Source organism: Halichoeres trimaculatus, unplaced genomic scaffold, assembly GCF_033239565.1.
Source record: "Halichoeres trimaculatus isolate MK-OKI-2021-1 unplaced genomic scaffold, fHalTri1.1 fHalTri1_scaffold_18, whole genome shotgun sequence".
Lineage (NCBI taxonomy): Eukaryota > Metazoa > Chordata > Actinopteri > Labriformes > Labridae > Halichoeres > Halichoeres trimaculatus.
In genome coordinates, this window is record NW_027437196.1 from 2253684 (window position 1) to 2271660 (window position 17977).

The 17977-nt window shown below is 40.4% G+C and overlaps 1 protein-coding gene across 4 annotated transcripts in view; it reads right to left on the reverse strand.

Annotated features, from left to right (window-relative positions):
• LOC141807386 (cadherin-18) overlaps window positions 1-17977 on the reverse strand; it is a 342498-nt gene that overhangs the window by 108991 nt on the left and 215530 nt on the right. For all 4 annotated transcript variants that reach the window (XM_074693358.1, XM_074693357.1, XM_074693356.1 and 1 more), the window contains one exon: window positions 16907-17469. In XM_074693358.1, coding sequence (XP_074549459.1) covers window positions 16907-17137 — 231 coding nt within the window. In that variant the 5' untranslated portion in view covers window positions 17138-17469. The remainder of the gene's footprint in view (window positions 1-16906; window positions 17470-17977) is intronic.

Sequence of the window (17977 nt, forward strand, 5' to 3'; positions counted from 1 at the left end):
CAGCTTGATTTCAGTGTGTGGGCTCGGTGTGCTCGTTCAGGAAAGCAGCCTTAAACTGTTTGTGTTTCAAGCTAATTGGTGCTCGCAGCCAAACAGGAGACTTCTGGCTGTTGTTTCACTCGTCAGGTGTCTGAGTCCTTATCCAGAAGAGGAGAGATTTGAGGACAAAACTGTCCTGCAACCAGAAAGACATTTGATCGTCCAGCGCTGTTTCCATTTGTCCTAAAGAAACATGAAAATACATTTAAGGTAGGTGTAACTCAGCTGAAGCTGTATGCTAACACACAGAGGTGTAGGTCTGAGTGATATGGAATTTTATTAATATCTCAATGATTTGCTTTGGCCTTGAGGAGTTGTTTCGATGCATTCTATTGAACCACATTAGCAACACTATATATATACTGGTATTTATCATTAGGCCCCAAGCCTGCCAATCAGGGTGAGGGTCCTCTTGAGACCTTTGTGATTATTATTTATCTTTCTGTCTTTCTTTACCACATTTAACCCCAAATTGCGTGGCTTTCACTTGAGATAAATGCGAAAGCACCATGCCACAAAATTCTGACCAGGCAACAAATTCATGAATCCTGTGGTTGAGTGCCGATTTCCTGCTCCAATGCGCCCCCTAGTGGCTTAAAACTGCAGCCCCTTGGCTAATTTCAGTTGCAGCTCTGAAGTATTTTGTGCATGACGATCATGACAAGACCTACAAAAAAGTCTTGGATGACCTATAATTTCCAAACAGGAAGTCCTGACATTACAGATAAAGGTCGGATCTAAGTGATTTTTAGGGTACGTATTTCATAGAGCTAATTTTAATTATTATTGATATTTACTCGTCATTTATTTTAATGTATGAACACACTGGACCTTGAAATTAGCAATGTTGCAAAATTTTTCAAAAGAAAAAAAATATATAAAATGTGCTCAAATTTTTAAGATTTAAAAATTCTAACAAAATTTGTGAAAAATTACATGAAAATGCAAAAGAAATTAAAAAATGCAATTTTAAAAAATGTGCTCAATTTTCCCATGATGTAAAATATTTCAAAATCTGCATTTTTTTTTCAAAAAATAGAATTCTAATAATTAGCAAAATATGCTTAAAAATTGCAAAAAAAATCTTCAAATTTTCAAATTAAAAAAAAAAGGAATCTAAATAATAAGCCAAATATGCATAAATAAAAAAATAAATAAATTTGCAAAAATAATTAAAATTTGCAAAATAAAAAAAATGAATCTTAATAATTTGCAAAATATTCAGAAATTAAAAAAATGAAATTTTCAAACAACTCTAAAATTTGCAAATCAAAAAATGGAATCTAAATAATTTGCAAAATATGCATAAATAAAAAAAAAAATAAATTTGCAAAAATTCTTAAAATTTGTAAAATAAAGAAATGAATCCTAATAATTTGCAAAATATTCAGAATTTTTTTAAAAAATGATTTTTTTGCAAAAAAAAAAAATCAAAACTGTTTAACAGCTTTAAAATTTGCAAAATCTTCTGTAAATTTGGATTTTTTTCTTAATTTAAAAAAATGACAAAAAATTGAAATTCAAAAAATTCTCAAAAATCACAAAAAAATGTGAAAGCTTTATTCTAAGAGCTGGAGTATATCTATCTAGCCAAAATGTTAATGCATGATTTTTTGTTAAGTGTCAATGTCTTTAATCATCAAAATCCTCTGTAAGAAAAATTAAAATTTTGTATTTTACTTGTATTTGTTTAAAGCTGCAAGGAGCCACTGCAAAGAAGCCGCATGAGGCTCCAGAACCACAGGTTGAAGACCATTGGTCCAGTGTAAAAAAATATGTTGATATAATCCTGATATATCGCCAAATCCTACAAGGAAGTCTTGTTCTGATCCATTTTTAGATGACCCTGATAATCGGACTCATAGATGATCTGCATCAAAAACTCAGGAAACAGTCATTGAACACAATTCTGCTGTTTAAACAAACACAGCTTTCATAAATCCAAGTCTCTACTCTCTAAACCGGTGGTTCTGGACTGATCTGGCTTCAGGAATCCACCATCATCGCCTCATGTTTCTCCTGCAGCTGCTAACGCTGGTCAAAGCAGACATCTTCAGAAACGATTTGTAACCATCATAAACCCTCGCACACATGGCAGATAAAGACGATTTAAACTCTTCGCTGGCAGACCAAAAGAACAACATCATAAGATTCACTTCTAGTCTAGACACAAACATCCTGCCAAATATTATCCCTGCCAATTTTTCAGCAGAACAAATATAGCTGACTGACTGGCCACATGGTGCTGAAACCAGCAGCCAGAATACTTCCAAACGGTTTCAATTCAAACCCTCTTTCATCTCAGGTGGAGCCGGAGAATCGACTTAAGTCTCCTCAAGTTGGCAAACTGCTACGGCGCACGGGGAATCTTTCAGTCTTAGGAGGAGCTGACAGGAAGCAGAATCTTAAAGAGGAAATGCACCGTGCAGCTCCGAGCGTTTGACCTTCCCCTGCCTCCTCCTCCTCTCGCTGCACCGCCTTTGTCCTTTTCAGCGCACAGATCCAGATAATGTATGTGCCCGGCTGGATTGCATTATTGGTGGATGCCCTTTGTAATGGCTTGGTCGTATTCATTTTACAGATCCACGTAATGTATGGGCCTGGCAAGCCTTGTTTGCTGTCTGCTCAAATGAATGAACGTTGCTTTGCAGCCGTTATGTCCTCTTATTATGATCTGTGTGGGATGAGAACAAGGAGGTGAAAGAGAAGAGCATCTCTCTTGTGCAGGCGGGGAAGTGATAAAGCGCTGTATAAATCTCTGCATATGACGATTAGAAGAATTCAGGGTGAAATTTGATACCAGGGCGCAAAATACGTCAAAGTGAAACCACGCTGGATACGTTTCATCTGATTGATCCGACGCTGATTTAAAACCCATTTCCCTGCGAGTGAAGCTTCCAGTGAGACATCATATTTATGATACAGCTGAAAAGGCTTACAGGCAGCAGCAGAGGACGGCAAATTTGTATAGATGCACCGAGGCTACAAATAGCAGTACATGCTGTTCTGCGAGCTCACCTTCTCTGACGCTCTGTGTGAAGCACCGGCTGTGAAATGTACTTACTCTGTGAAAGTAGGAAGGAGTGCTCTGAAGGACACTTCCACTCAGAGATTCAGAGAAAAGCTTAGATCACAGTTGGAGGAGAACTCGTGTCAGTTTGGTTGAACGGGAACCTGGAGTTCATATCTTTCAACATCCCAATAACGCATCGATAATTCCTTGAAAAAGCATTTAAGCTCAAACTAACCTTGCTAGTTAGCCTAATATTTATCTTTTTAAGAAAAAACTGTGCTGTATCTAATCTGTAGTGCAGCCACCTGCCACTAGCAGGAGTTGGAGCTCTCGTAAAGGGCTTAAATGCTCGACTACCCAGATATAAACAGGCACAGACGTAAAACAGTTTCTTGTTCGAGAGATTGTGTTTTTTTTTCCTGGAAAAAAATTGGGTAAAAAAGCCATAAACTGCAAAAAAAAAAGAAAAAAAAAACTAGAAAAAAATTGGGTTAAGAAAGCCATAAACTGCAAAAAAAAAAAAAAAAGGATAAAAAACCTAGAAAAAAATTGGGTCGAAAAAGCCATAAACTGCAAAAAAAAAAGAATGAAAAACTCAGAAAAAAATGGGTTAAAAAAGCCATAAACTGCAAAAAAAAAAAAAAAAAAAATACAAGTTAAGAGAATCTTTTTGTCTGAAGTCCAGAAATGTTTAAAATTTCAATATATTAGAAATTAAGAGGGAAAAACATGGTATAATATCCATCATTTAAAGAAACTTTACAAATATATCTTCTTAGAAGATTTCTTCAGTCATGAAAATAAAAAAATAAATAAAAAAATTGAACAAAATAAAACACGATCCTGGTATGATTTTGGACCTCTTATATCCTAACGTAAAACATTTTCTAGTCTTTTTTTAGTCAGACATGTTTATTTGAAACAAGACAAAAACACTCCCTTTCTTAGGACTTTTTTCATTGTATACCTTGGAAACAGCCAAAAACCATTTTCCAGTTTAAATACAGCAAAACTGTCTTATGCAAAGAAGATGGCGCCGAACATATGTGTCTGTTTTCATCCAGGTAGTTGAGCATTAAAGCCTGCACTGCAAAAACTGCAATCTGAATAAGTTTTTTTGTCTTATTTTTAGACATAAACAAATCTTATTGCATCTGATTTTAGCCAAATTCACCTGACAAGTTCAGAAACATGTCTTATTTCAAGATATTAAGAGACAAAAATGAGGCCTGAATAGCTTGTAGAAAGTAAAAATATCTGAAACTTTTCTCTTTCCCTACTGGCAAATGTTTTTTTGACTTGTTACAAGAAATTCAGACCTCATTTCTGTCTTTAAGAAATTTGAGACAAGACGTTTTTCTAGACATGTCAGGTTATTTTAGCTCAGATTAAGTCTAAAATGACATTTTTTTAACTGAAAACAAGACAAAAACACTTGATAAGATTTGCTGTGGAACACTCGACCAACTCTATACCCTTGTGAGGGTGTTAAAGGGGGAATGAGGGTTTTCCCAACCAGTCCCGACCTAGAAAGAGCTTTAGACCGTGTCCCCTGAGGTATCTTGAAGGGGGTGCTCTGGGAATATTGAGTCAATGGCTGTTCAGTCCCTGTATTTCCAAAGTGAGCGTTACTGTCTTGCTAACAGTAAGTCAAACTGGTTCCCAGTCAGGGTTGGACTACACCAGGGCTGCGCTTGGTCCCTGATTCTGTTCATCACTTTTATGGACAGGATTTCTAGATGCAGTCAAGTGGTGGTCAGGTTCAGGGGTCTCAGGATCCCATCTCTGCCTTTTGCTGATTATGTGGTCCTGTTGGCCTCATTGACCACCAACCTCCAGCTCACACCGGGACGGTTAGTAGCCGACTGGGAAGATCAGCACCTCTAAGTCTGAAGGCCTAGTTCTCTGTCGGGAAAGGGTGGACTGCCCACTCTAGGTTGGGAGAGAGTCTTTGCCCCAAGTGGGGAGGTTCAAGTATCTTGGGGTCTTGTTCACGAGAGCTGAGCCAAAAGGCAAGGCTCTCAATCTACCGGTCAATCCACGTTCCGACCCTCACCTATGTCCACGAGCTGTGGGCAGTGACCAAAAGAACACGATCGTTGATAGAAGCAGCTGAAATCAGCTTTCTCTGCAGGGTGTCTGGGCTCAGACTTAGGGATAGGGTTCGGAGAGGTGGTTCGGGCATCTGGGTAGGAGACTCCGGGGTAGACCCAGGATGTGTTGGAGAGATTATACCTCTTGAATGACCTGGGAAGACCTTGGTATCCCCTCAGAGGAGCTGGTGGAAGTGGCCGTAGACAGGAAATGAGGTAGTTTTGAGTTTTTGTAGCGTGGAGCCAACTGGAGAAATGCAAAACCTGCACCAACAGATGGATGATATCCTTAAGGGAGGACAGACGACTGATGGAGCTAGCTCTGCTATTGTTAGCCACCCTGTCCGCCTTAATCCAGAGATGCTATGAGCCAATTTTAGCCTGGTTAAATAAACTGTGGTCAGTTTTTGACTGTTTCTAGTCTTTGAATTTCTTTTCAAACAACAAGAAAGTGATAAAATCATCAAGAACAGGAAGTGATTTCTGCAAACTCTGAGCCTGGTATGAGGACAGATTTGTGTTTTCTCTCTTTGCAATTCTGCATGAACTTCAAGAGATTTCCAAAACTCTTTTTAGAGCTGCTTTGAAGTCAGAAGTAGAAACTCCTTTGCATATTTTAGACTCACAGGTGGGACTCAGGTGTGTGTAGCCCACCTCACATGGAGACTCCTCAAGGTGAGAGGAGGATGGGGGAGGGAAGAGGAGGTGAATGAGCAGGACACGTGCACAGGCTGGTGATGAGTGCCTTGGCTTCCTATTTGCAATTAGCAAAAAGAGGGATGGGGGTGGGGTGTTGGTTTTTGATTAAATCTGGGCTCTTTAACTTCACGCGAGAGGACTTAATCACTTTTTATGTCGGCGTGCTTGATTGTCTGATGATCACCCCGTTTTGGCCTCGCTACCCTCCCAATCAACTCCTCGGAGCGCCCCCTCCTCCAGGATTGATTTGTAACAGTCACAGTCGCGGCTGATGATGGAGCGTCTGCCTAATGACCATACATCAAGAGACAGTGATGAGGGGCGGGTTGAGGACGTGCCGCTGATGCACATCTCCGAGATCCGCCCTCGTGGTTGTCCTCTATTCTGACATCTGCGAGGAGAAAGACGATGAATCGTTGTCTTCCCAGCAGGACGGCTGACTTCTTGATGTACAGTAATGAGATTATTAGAGGCCCCGGAAGCAACTCTGACACTTCTTTAATGGCTCTGCCTCCAACTGCAGCTAAAATTTCACATTTGAATGAGGCAGAAATGAAAACGTCAGCGTATCAGCTTCAGAAAACATATTTCTGCTTTGTGCCGGGGAAGTGAGTGAAGGCAAATGGTTTCAGTCTCAAGTGTCTAAATGGTGCTAATACGTTTGAACGCAGACGCCAAAGGACAGGGGAATGCACTTTGGAAATTAGGCATGCCTGCACAGACAGCGGCGCTCCCTGGAAGAGCTATTTCTGCAGCTGTTGAATCAGGGGGAGCTCAGTTTCTTTTCTTATCCAGCTGTTTCTGCTGGAGGAGGGATTCCTGCAGCTACACTACGATTCCTGAACCGGATACTAACGAAGCTTTTCAAGCACAAGCAGTCGATCTGAACAATCTTTGTTTCACGTGTGCATAGACAACACTCAGGGGAAATGTTGGTGCCATATGAATCACTTCTAAATGAATTTATTCATTTATTCCTAGTTTAATCTGTAGTTATTATTAGCTTTTACATTAAAATGGATCCACTGGCTCTTTAAAGCTGCTGTTTATGGTAAACTGAAAACTCCAGTTTAGAGAAATGAAGCCTGTGCAGAAGAGCTAAACGTTGCTGTTCATTGTGAATCCACTTGAGGCTTGAGTGATACACACCAAGACAAAAAATGGCTTTTACAGCATTAAAAACATTTTTACAGCCTGGTTTAAAAAGGAGATTTTAAGATCATCTGAACGTCCAATCAGAGACACAGCTCAACTCAGCTGTGGTACCAATTTTCAGTACTTATGTGCATTTATGTGGTTGTAAAAATTAGAGATGCACAGATATGAACATTTTGGCCGACACCAATATCCGATTTTAATATTGCTGTTGTGGCAGATAACTGATATTTACTGATATAAATAGTGGTTAAAAAAAAGAAATAAAGAAATAAAAAAACTCGCCGGTACTGATAACACATCTGCCGATATTGATATTCAGACCAATGCATCCCTGATAATTTTTTTTATAATATAAAATCTCAAAGGTTTTCAATTTAACACATTTATTCTTCAGTATATAACCCTGCAATGCTGTGTTTATGTCCAGCATGGAAATTCTCCTACTCTTCCACTCCCTCACAGTCACAAGGATGCGTTTAGGTACCTAAACATGGCACTGTTTAATTTCACGTGAATCGGTACTCAGTACTACAGACACAATTCAGTCAGTACCAATAAGACTTCCTAATTCGATACCCATCCCTAACATCATTTCCAATATGGCGGCGTTCCACGATTGGTGTCATTTTAGTGTGTCAGGAACAAGCAGAAGACGCAGTGGACAGACTACGTCCATTTTGGACACAGCCTATGTTTTTAGAACAGAGCGCTCTCAACTCTTGCATTCAACAGTTAATAACACTGAATCTGTTTTTTTCGGATATGTTTTTTGGATCTGTAGTCTAAAAAAAATTGCACACACAGACACCTTGCACACTGAACCTAAAGAGTTTGTTTTTGTATCAATTTAAAAATTTGCAGTATGAGAAAAATGGAATCATCAAGCAGTGATTAAGCTATTGATCCTGAGCAGTGGGTGTTGTTATGTTTGAGGTATGCACGCCCGTGCACACACACAGACACAGACACACCGTCACACACATGTACACAGGTCTTCATTCATCATCTGAAGATCCCCTGAAATGTGTAGGCAAAACATGTCGGAAAATGTGAGATCGTGATGTTGCAAGTAGCCTACAGCGTCTCTGAAAAGTCAAACTACCCAGGAAATGAACTGGATCGATGGATGCGAAAAAACGCAAAAAATTGAATCTGCTCCGAAAAAATAACGACGGCTGAAAGATTTGGTGCGAGTGTACAAACCTTTTTTGTAACTGTAACTCCATAAAAAAACAGACTCGATGTGTAAAGACCTTTAGTGTCATAAGTCTCTCTCAACCCAACATTTTCATTTTTTAAAATTTATTTTCATGATAGAGGCCCATGCCCAAAACTTTGCAATAAAGTGTTTTCTCTCTGGAAGTTGGCCAGTGTATGGGATTTTTCATTTTCCTCTGGTAAATTTGGACTCTTTTGTCTTCATCCAACGCACCTGCCCGAAGACGAGGTGTGAGAAGATCTGTGTCTTTTTAAGTTTTAACTATTGAAAATAAATATATTAGACTGGAAAACTTTGATATTTTATCATCAAACAAGTTAATATTTATGAACACAAAAACACACAAAAGTACCAAAAATTGGTACCGTATCATTTCAAATGTGAAAGGTACCCATCCCTATATAAAGGACACAAAATTAGAAATAAGGTATGAAAAGTTCAGATGCAGGATGAGAATAATGTGGGGCTCATATGAAAAACAGTCCTGATAAAATCCAGATCCTGATCCTGCCATAAAAACATCCTGACATATTTTCTCCATATCGCCCCCTAATGGAGAACATGTTCCTTGGTCAGAAGCAGAGTCTGCTAATGTTAACGCAGCACATATCACTGCAGAAAACTGACCACTGATCATCTGGGATCAGAGACACCTGAGGGACAGGTGAGCTTCGATTTCATCACCTCTGTGACGACGGACAAGGAAGTTTGAGCTCAATTAATGACTGATTTTTAGAGAAATACAGGATTGAACACTCCTGGTGGCGACCAAACCTGAGCTAAAAAAAAACTCCTGGACCAAATTTCTTCAGCTGTGTGTGAATCACTTCTGACTGTTTTTCTACCATTTCATACTTTCCTCTCTGGAGTTGGACTTAAAAAAATAACATACATACATGAAGTGTCATTCATGAGTTGCCGTTAGCATGTGGAAAAAAAGGCTTCTTTTTCTTTCATATCTAAAAGCTGTTTTCGCTGTAATTCTCCCGAGGCTGTTCAGAATAAATCAGGACTCTTTCTAACAAAGCGGAGTAATAACAGATCAGCTCTGAGCTTTCCTGGTTCCTCTTCAACACTTCACTGGTTTGACAACATCCAGACGCTGCGCTCCTGCTCGCTGCATCACTAAGGGTGGGTGTAGAGCCATTTTATGTAAAAGAAAAAAAAAATTCTCCCATTTTTCCACCTATTACTGTACATAGGACAAGACAGTTCCCTGGTTCTGTCACTGCACCATCCGTTTTTAGAGGCATGAATAAAAGATTTAGGCTCCTCTCTCAGAGCTTCCTACTCTGCAAATGAAGACAGGATGAGACGGAGAGGTTTGACTTCCTGTTTGGGTCAAAGCCTCAGTTTTTGGAGTAAACAGCAGCAGCAGCAGCAGCCGGACCACCCAGTGACGACTCAACTCGAGGATTTCCACCCAAGGATTTGTTCCCTTTTACCCAACAGCTGCACGGCGTCCTCCAACTGCAGCAGACAGTTCAGTGCAGCTCAAACTCATGCAGGGATTTGCATCGTCCTCCAAAAAAAAAAAAGAAAACATCCCGTCTGCAACCTACCCCACGACTTCAAAGCAGCACGCTGAGCCACGCTGAGCTGATTGACACGGAGACGTTCACACCTCCCAACGGGGAGAGGGTTGTCTCCTGTCTCATATCTGGACAAGCCCCATCCACAGCCAAGCATTTGCGTCTCACTCATGCACAAAGCTGTCATTTCCCAAATGCCTCAGCCCCCCTTGAAAGGTGTCGCTGGGGATTACGGGATACCTCAGGGGGATTAAATATGTTCTTGACAGACTGGCCGCTTCACTTATTCCCAGAAGTCACTCTGTGCTGTTTTTTTATGTGTGAGGTTCGGCAAAATGTGAACACGAAATGTCCGACTGCCAGAGCCAATGTCAAACAGACACTCTGTATATTCCATTTGGCTGTGAGGATGTTTGACTGAAGTCTTCATTTAGTGATCTGAGATCAAGCTTGTAATTTTCAACTGTTTAAGGATTATTGTACAGACAATGATTAGGGCCACCGGAAAAAAACACATCCCATTTTTTTTTTTTTTAATTTCTATTTTTTTAAGTAAATTAAGTCAGAATTCTGTTTTTTTTTTTTTTTTTTTTTTTTTAGAAAAATATTTAAAAATAAAAAAAATTAAGAAGTCTGACTTTAACCTCAGAATTCTGATTTTTTTTTTTCTTTAGATATCTAAAAACACAAAAATTGAGAATTCTCACTTTAATCTCAGACTTCATTTTTTCATTTTTTATAATTTATTTCTTTATTTATTTTTAATAGGTGAAAATAAAAAAAATTGATGAATTCTGACTTTTATCTCAGAATTCTGATTTTATTTTTTATTAATAATTTATTCTTTAATTTATTTTAAATAGTTGAAAATAAAAAAAAATGGAGAATTCAAAATTAAATCTCAGAATTTTGGTTTTATTGTTTTTTTATTTATACATTTTTTTAAATACTTAAAAATAAAACGGAGAATTCTGAGTTTTTTTATTAATTTATATATATATATATTTATATCTAAAAATACAAAAATGGAGAATTCTGACTTTAATCTCATAATTCTGATTTAATTTTTTAATTTTTTTAACTGGAAAAAATGGTTAAAAAAAAAGAAAAGAAAAAAAAAAGACTTTATTTTTCTCCAGTGGCCTTAATCCTCTTCGTACATTTGGCATAGTAATCTTAGAAACACCAATTCCTTGAAGTAAAAGATACTCAAAAGAAAAAGATCCTTTTTGTTTTACAGAAGCTGTAAAACCCAGAATTAAGTTTATCACCAAACATCGATAAAATACAATAAAATCAATTAGTAAAGCGTCGACAACGTTTTCAATCGATCAATCGATTAATCGTCAGAGTAACTGGTCGCTTTGATCTTTTTTTTTTTTTTTTTTTTTTTAGATCGATTAATCGATTAATCGATTACTGTGACAATTAATCGATAATCATCAGAGTAATCGATCAGGAAGAAACTTCTGTCATTTGAAACAGAACCCCTCTTCCTTCATAACAGACCCCTTTTGTGTCTTCCTCTGTGCTCATACCGTCTCTTTTATTGTGTTTGATGTTGCAGATTCCCTCCAGCTCCTCTGATTCATTATGTTTGCTCCGCCATGATTGGAATTCCATATCAGTTTGCATCTCATCAATGATTACCTGTTTCCAGACTCTCCATTTTTCCATGACAGCAATTACCCACAAAGAAAGTGTTTGCAATCCCCCGATGTGGAGCCGTTCATTTTCTGCTCGCTAATGTCCAGAGTTTTAATCAAGCAAAGGGAGAAGGAGAAAAAACAATACAGAGGAGTACGTGCAGAGTACATTAATCCTCCTCCTCCTCCTCCTCCTCTTCGCCTCCTGTCTTCCTCTAATTAAGGGTCATTCTGTCTGCTCGCCACATTAGGACACTGCACACCAGTCCCAACCCACATAATTAAATGTTTTTTCGTGCTCGCCATCTGGAGACCTCATCTCTTTAAACATGCATGTCAAATTGATTCCTTAATAATGTTTATGTGTCTACCCAGTGCTTTATTATCATCCAGGATTAGCTGTTTATGTTTATTTGGCTTTCATCAGCAGCTCAGCTCCCACCACACACACACACACACACACACACACACACACACACACAGGCTGAGACACACACACAGGAACACAACACCCTTAAGGTAGAAGTAGAGCTAACACATCAGAAAGCCAACCAACCAAACAATCAGGAACTTCAAAGCGCTCCACAAATTTAATGTGAGATTTTCCTCCTGCAGCCTGCAAAACTAACGCTGCCACTTCGATGCAAATATCGTAAGTGTCGTCTAAAAGTGAGGACGCAGAGTTAGCGCTGTGTTTGTTTGGGATTTTCTGCTTCATTCACGCATCAAATAATATTAGCAGAAACACGTCTCACCAATGAATAACCTCTCTGTCCCGTGTTTCCAGCTCTGCAAGGACATCTGTGGTTTCAGTGCCGCTTTGATTCAATAAAAAGACCTTTACGTTGGAAAGTGATATCTGCTTTGTTGTTGTTATTTCCCTCTTGCTCCTTTCTCGAGCATGTCATCCCCTTTTCTCTCCCTCTCCCCTTCAAATGCTGCTGAAATACAGACGTATGTGCAGTGAGAGCGGCGTCGTGCCTTTCTCATTCTCTTTCTCTGCGAGTGCGGTTGAGGGGATTAGTCTGTGCCTGAGTGCCTGGAATAATGATCACTGCAGCGGAGAAACACATTTCAGGAGATAAGGGCAGGCAATCTGCAAGCAGAGGACTTAACCAGCTCCCTGTGGCTTATTGTGGAGCTAACAGAAAAAAGTCAGCGCCAAACAACTGGACTACACCGTGCTCCACACACCAGCAGGAACAAAACACACAACTATCTTCTTCCACTGTGTCTGAAATTACATTCATAAAGTCTGAATGAGGCTCAGCTGCTAACTATCCACAGTCACCAACTTCAAACTTTGCTTCAGTTTCTGCAAGCAACAGCCGGGGAGTTAGAAAACAGAGCTAACATTAAAGCACCAAAAGCTGTAGTTCCTCGAGTTGCCACTGGAGGCTGACTCCAAAGGGAATCCAATCCCTATAAACCCAGTACATTTCAGGAAAGCCTGACCCTGTCTGCGTTAGGGGTGCAACTGTTTCAGATTTTGGTTTACGGTTATAGTCTGAGAAAAAAAACATGGTTTTACGGTTTTACGGTTTTGCGGTTTTACGGTTATTATTATTATAGACATAAAAAATCACATTGACATTCTTTGAAAATATGTTTAATTGTTTTTTCCCGCATTGTTTTACAGTTGCTGCCTTTTGAAACAAATACAGCACACAAACAAGTGATAAAAAGTGTATATATCTGGAATCAAATATAGGCTAATGCTAAAATGCTGTAAAAGGGACCGTTTCGGCTGCATTTTGCGGCGCACAGGAGTCTAAACTGACAGACTGTTATGAGCGGAAATAACCGTTGTTGCCAAACGTCTGTGGTTATATAACTGTGACATTTAAAACCCCGGTTAATATAATAACCAGTTAACCGCTGCACCCCTAGTCTGCGTTTCCACGTGCATGCAAAGGCTGATTTATGCTTGACGTGTCAGCAGCTTTGTGCGGACAAAAGGCCTAATTTTCCCACCTACGCCACCTTGCACGGTCCCTTTCATGCAGAAATTTTCGCGCTACACACACTCAAAAATTTCTAACCTGCCGGACAGAGATGTGTGGACAAAATGTCGGAAGAACGGGATCTCCTAGTGGTCAAAGTGCAGAAACACAGGCATCTGTTTGACCCTTCACACAGAGATCCCTGTGATAACCATGTGGTAAATAACTCAAGACGTGAAATTACGGCCACAGAGAAGAGAAATTGGTTAAAATAACCTGGAAAAATATCCGGGACAGATATATAAATGTGATGTAAACAAAGACAAACTTCAACTCTCGTGTAGTACTCTGGTAGACATACATTTGTGATGCACCGCCCCCTGCAGTTTGGGAATGGGCACCAACAGACACTGCAGGGGGTGATAAAAATGCATTCTCTTGCGCAGATCTTGTGCGCGCAGAAAGCACAACACAGCCCTAAGCCAGATGACGATAGCCACATCAGCTAAGTAACAGCGTGGCAACATTGCAGTGCAACTCGGTATACCCCGCTAATAAATCCAACGAAGAAAAAAACCCTCCACAGTCCACCATGGTGATGCGGTTTGTGACGCCATTTTTCAAACCAAAAGAAAGGAGTTGGATCGGTACATCTGGCACCCCAACAGAAGGGAACCAAAAAGTGGGACGGGACTGGTCCGTGATTGGGGGATCTGTTCTGGTTTTAAGGGAACACCAAAATGTGTACCATACCAAAAAGGGCTATAGAGACCCATAACAGTCTACCCAGCTTTACAACACACAGTGCAAACATGTACAATTTTTCTTCAACATCCATAAGCTAATGTCTCATCCCTTTAAATGTGAAGAATGAAGTTTTATCTTACTAACTTTTTAATTTTTTTTCTTTTTAAAGGGTAAGTTTGGTTCATACAGCTTTTACATTGTTTATAGAATAAAGTAGAACAAAATACTCACCCAGAAGGCTTTCCTGATCCAAGCAGTGCTTCAGGAGATATTTAGATCCTAAAACTGTATTAATCATCCAAAAACTTGTGTTTTTCACCAATATTCCATCATGGTCTGCTCCGGGTTAGTCCTCTGCTGCAGTCTGTGTCACTCCAGACAGTGCTGTGTGGCTGCACTGACCTCTGAACTGATGAACACTTTGTTTACATTTGCCCCTCTGCGCATGCGTGGTACTCTCTGGAGAGCTGACTCCTTTCTTTGAGGGGCAAGCGTAGACAAAGTCTTTGTCAGTTCAGAGGTCAGTTCAGCCACACAGCGCTGTCTGGAGTGACACAGACTGCAGCAGAGGACTAACCCGGAGCGGACCATGATGAAATACTGGTGAAACTAATGAGTTTTTGGACGATTAATGCAGTTTTAGGAGCGGTGCTGTCTCTGCCCTGATGGATCCCATTATACGGACGTCCGCTGCACGATTTTGGATCTAAATATCTCCTGAAGCACTGCTTGGATCAGGAAAGCCTTCTTGGTGAGTATTTTGTTCCACTTCATTCTATAAACAATGTAAAAGCTGTATAAACCAAATGTATCCTTTAAGTCGTCAATGCAAAGTTGCTCTGTAGCACTTTGAGATTCATGAAATGTAAAGGGCTTTACAAATAAAATGTATTATCATTACTACAATTATCATTATCATTATTATTATTATTAAAAGTGCAGTGTGTGGTATTTGGCAGCATTTTTAGTAAATATATAATATAATGAGAATGTTTTCAATGAGGATGGGTATAGAATAAGGTACTTTTATAAGTACTGACCAAATTCTGTCAAAAGTACGGGGTACTAATTCACATAAAACCAAAAGGTACCATGTTCAGGTACCTAAATGCATCCTTGTGACTGTGAGGGAGTGGAAGAGTTGGCAATTTTCCACGCTGTACATGAACACAGCATTGCAAGGCTATATATTAAAGAATAAATAAATTAAATTGAAAAAAAAGAGAATTTACTATTCAACAAAATAATATTTTTTACCACATAAACACAAAACAGTACAGAAAATGAGTACTGTTAAGTATCAATACCAACTGCCAGGTACCTAGCACCAGTACGGTGTCATTTCAAATGTAAAAGGTACCCATCCCTAGTGTTGAAACGAGTGTATTACCACTTAGATGTAACAGTTTCTTCCTGTTTTTCTGTGAAGTTATATTTTCCATTGGCAGATTTGTTTTTACCTGTAACAGCAATTCAGACCTCATTTTTGTCTTCGAATAACCTGAAACAAGACATTTTTCTGGACTGATCAGGTGAATGAAGCTCATATTAAAGGGGCTGTGAGGAGTTTCTAAGTGATCTAGAAACAGTCTCTCCTCTAGATATCTGCCTGATCGTAACCCACGCTTTAAAACAAGATTATCAGCATTAATATTGCAAGTTACAGGTTATCTTAAAATGCTACTCCTTAGCTCCCAGGTCTGAATTGGTTTACAGCACATCCAAGTCTCTATGACAACACCACGCCAGCTGATGAAGTTTCGATTTCTTTATGGTTTCTGTGATTAATTTTGTTGTGATGGTGGACACTGGAGCCTTACTGTCAGACAGAGAAAGGACAGAAGAGCAGAAGAAAGAGAAACAGGAGAGAGATAGAGCACGAGCTAAAGGCTAAAGGGGCTAAAATGTTTGTGCTAATGTTGCCTCCAACCCACAGTCAGCAGTTATTCTGCAGTGGTCTGTTCAAACTTGAGTCTATCAATAAAATGAAGAGTGAGGTTACGTTAGCTCTGATGTCACGTTTCAAACCGTAGCGTTGTGTCCATTAAAAATTTGTCTTGAACAAAGAAAATTTGTTTTTATCCGATCTCCATTTAATTCCAAAACAAACACAGTCCTGCTGAAAGTAATCTTACAACAGTGTGCGCAGACTCCAGGCCACAAGGTGGCGAGGGAGAGCAATTAAAACAGATCCTCCTCACAGCATCTTTACGTCTAAAAAGACATTTTCTGTTTCAGTTTTTTAAAACCTGACGAAGTCTCACCCCGCAAAGACTTCAGACTTGACTTGGACTTAAAAACCACAGACTGTATGTTTGCTAACATTACACCTGTCGCTTCCTGGATCCAGAAAAACACTAAAGCCGGACTCTTCACCTCAAAGCTTGAAAACCCCAGACGGGCTGGTTTCACAGAGGCCGTGTTCTTCATCATCATCATCATACGTGCTATGGTTTCCCACTCACCAAGAGATAAAACCAGGATCTGTTCCCCACAGAGACACCAAATCTAATATTTCTGTTAAAGACGGCCTGACGGTGAGGGCTCCTCTCACATCAAACTGAATCTTACATCGCCGGCGTCCCAGGGTGGCAGACACGCTACGAGGCGCTCATCATTACAGAGAATAAAACATTTTTGGGACATTATCATAAGAGGAATTCACTCTGGCTCAGAGTGACGGATGCAGAGACCCACACCTTTACAAATGAGAGCTGTATTTGCACATCAGAGGGGAAACCTGTTCCTCCCTAAACAGGAAGTGGGTGAAAACAGAAAGGTAAGCTGTTCAGAAGTAGGTTTGAAATGAAGTCTTACCTTTCCCACGTACTGAGCGTCTGGTCCCATGTGTTCTTCTAAAACAAAGAACTGGTTCCAGATCCAGCCTCGTTTGGGCCTGTGGTGCACCTCCGTCTCCCCGTTGGCCAGTTTGGTCTGGTTCTTGGAGGGCACTTTGGCGGGGAGGTGGTGGCTGGCCCCGTAGCTCCTCTGGATGAAGCAGAGGCAGACCAGAACGGGGCAGAGACAGGAGGTGCTGGGTATCCTCATGGTGGCGCCTGCTTTTGTAAAGTTATCCCCTTGTTCCAAGGCGGGAAGGTCCTCCCACCGCCGCCGCCGCTGCCGCCGCCACCACTAGCCACCGCTGCGAGCCTCGAAAAGTAGTCCAAACGGGAGCAGAATCTAAATCCAAGCTGGGGAAATATCCGTCCAGGTAGATCCTCTCAGGTTCATGGCCCCGACGCTGAAGCTGTACCGAAACGTGAAGGGATGAATTTACATCATGGAATCTCCCACGCTGTGAGACGGCGAGCAAACACACGCAGACTTCTAGGTTCCTCTACCAAGAGCGGAGGTTAATCCTGGAAGCCATTCCTGATTTCCTGCGAGAGAGGAAGAGAAAGACAGAGATTAATTTGACGGATACCGGACGCTCCAATTAAACAGCGGCTCATAAACCCTCACAGACGAGGACGTGCACTCCAAACTGAGATTAAGTCCAAAGAGGCACGTTGAGTTCTGGGTCTCGGTGCCATTTCTGCTCGCTGAGATGACTCAAACATGTTTTGACTTGAGGAGTTGCCGTGTATTTAAAAGGTTGTCTATGCCTATAAGGTCAGAGCGCTGCTGGGTGACTGATACCGCCCCGTGAGGTCAGAGCCCCGTATCACAGCCGCCCCGGCCCCTCTGACTCAAAGCCTGAGTTGACTTTATTAAAAAAATATGAGGAAAAGGTTTGATTTGGCTGTTCAAACACGACCGGGGCATTCTGGAGGCTGGGCGTGCGCCTCAGCACGCTGAATAATAAGCATGGAAGGAAGAAACGCGTTTGGCTCTGATAAGGACGGACATCAAGCCACTCAGACGGACAGCAGACGGTGATTTGGAGAG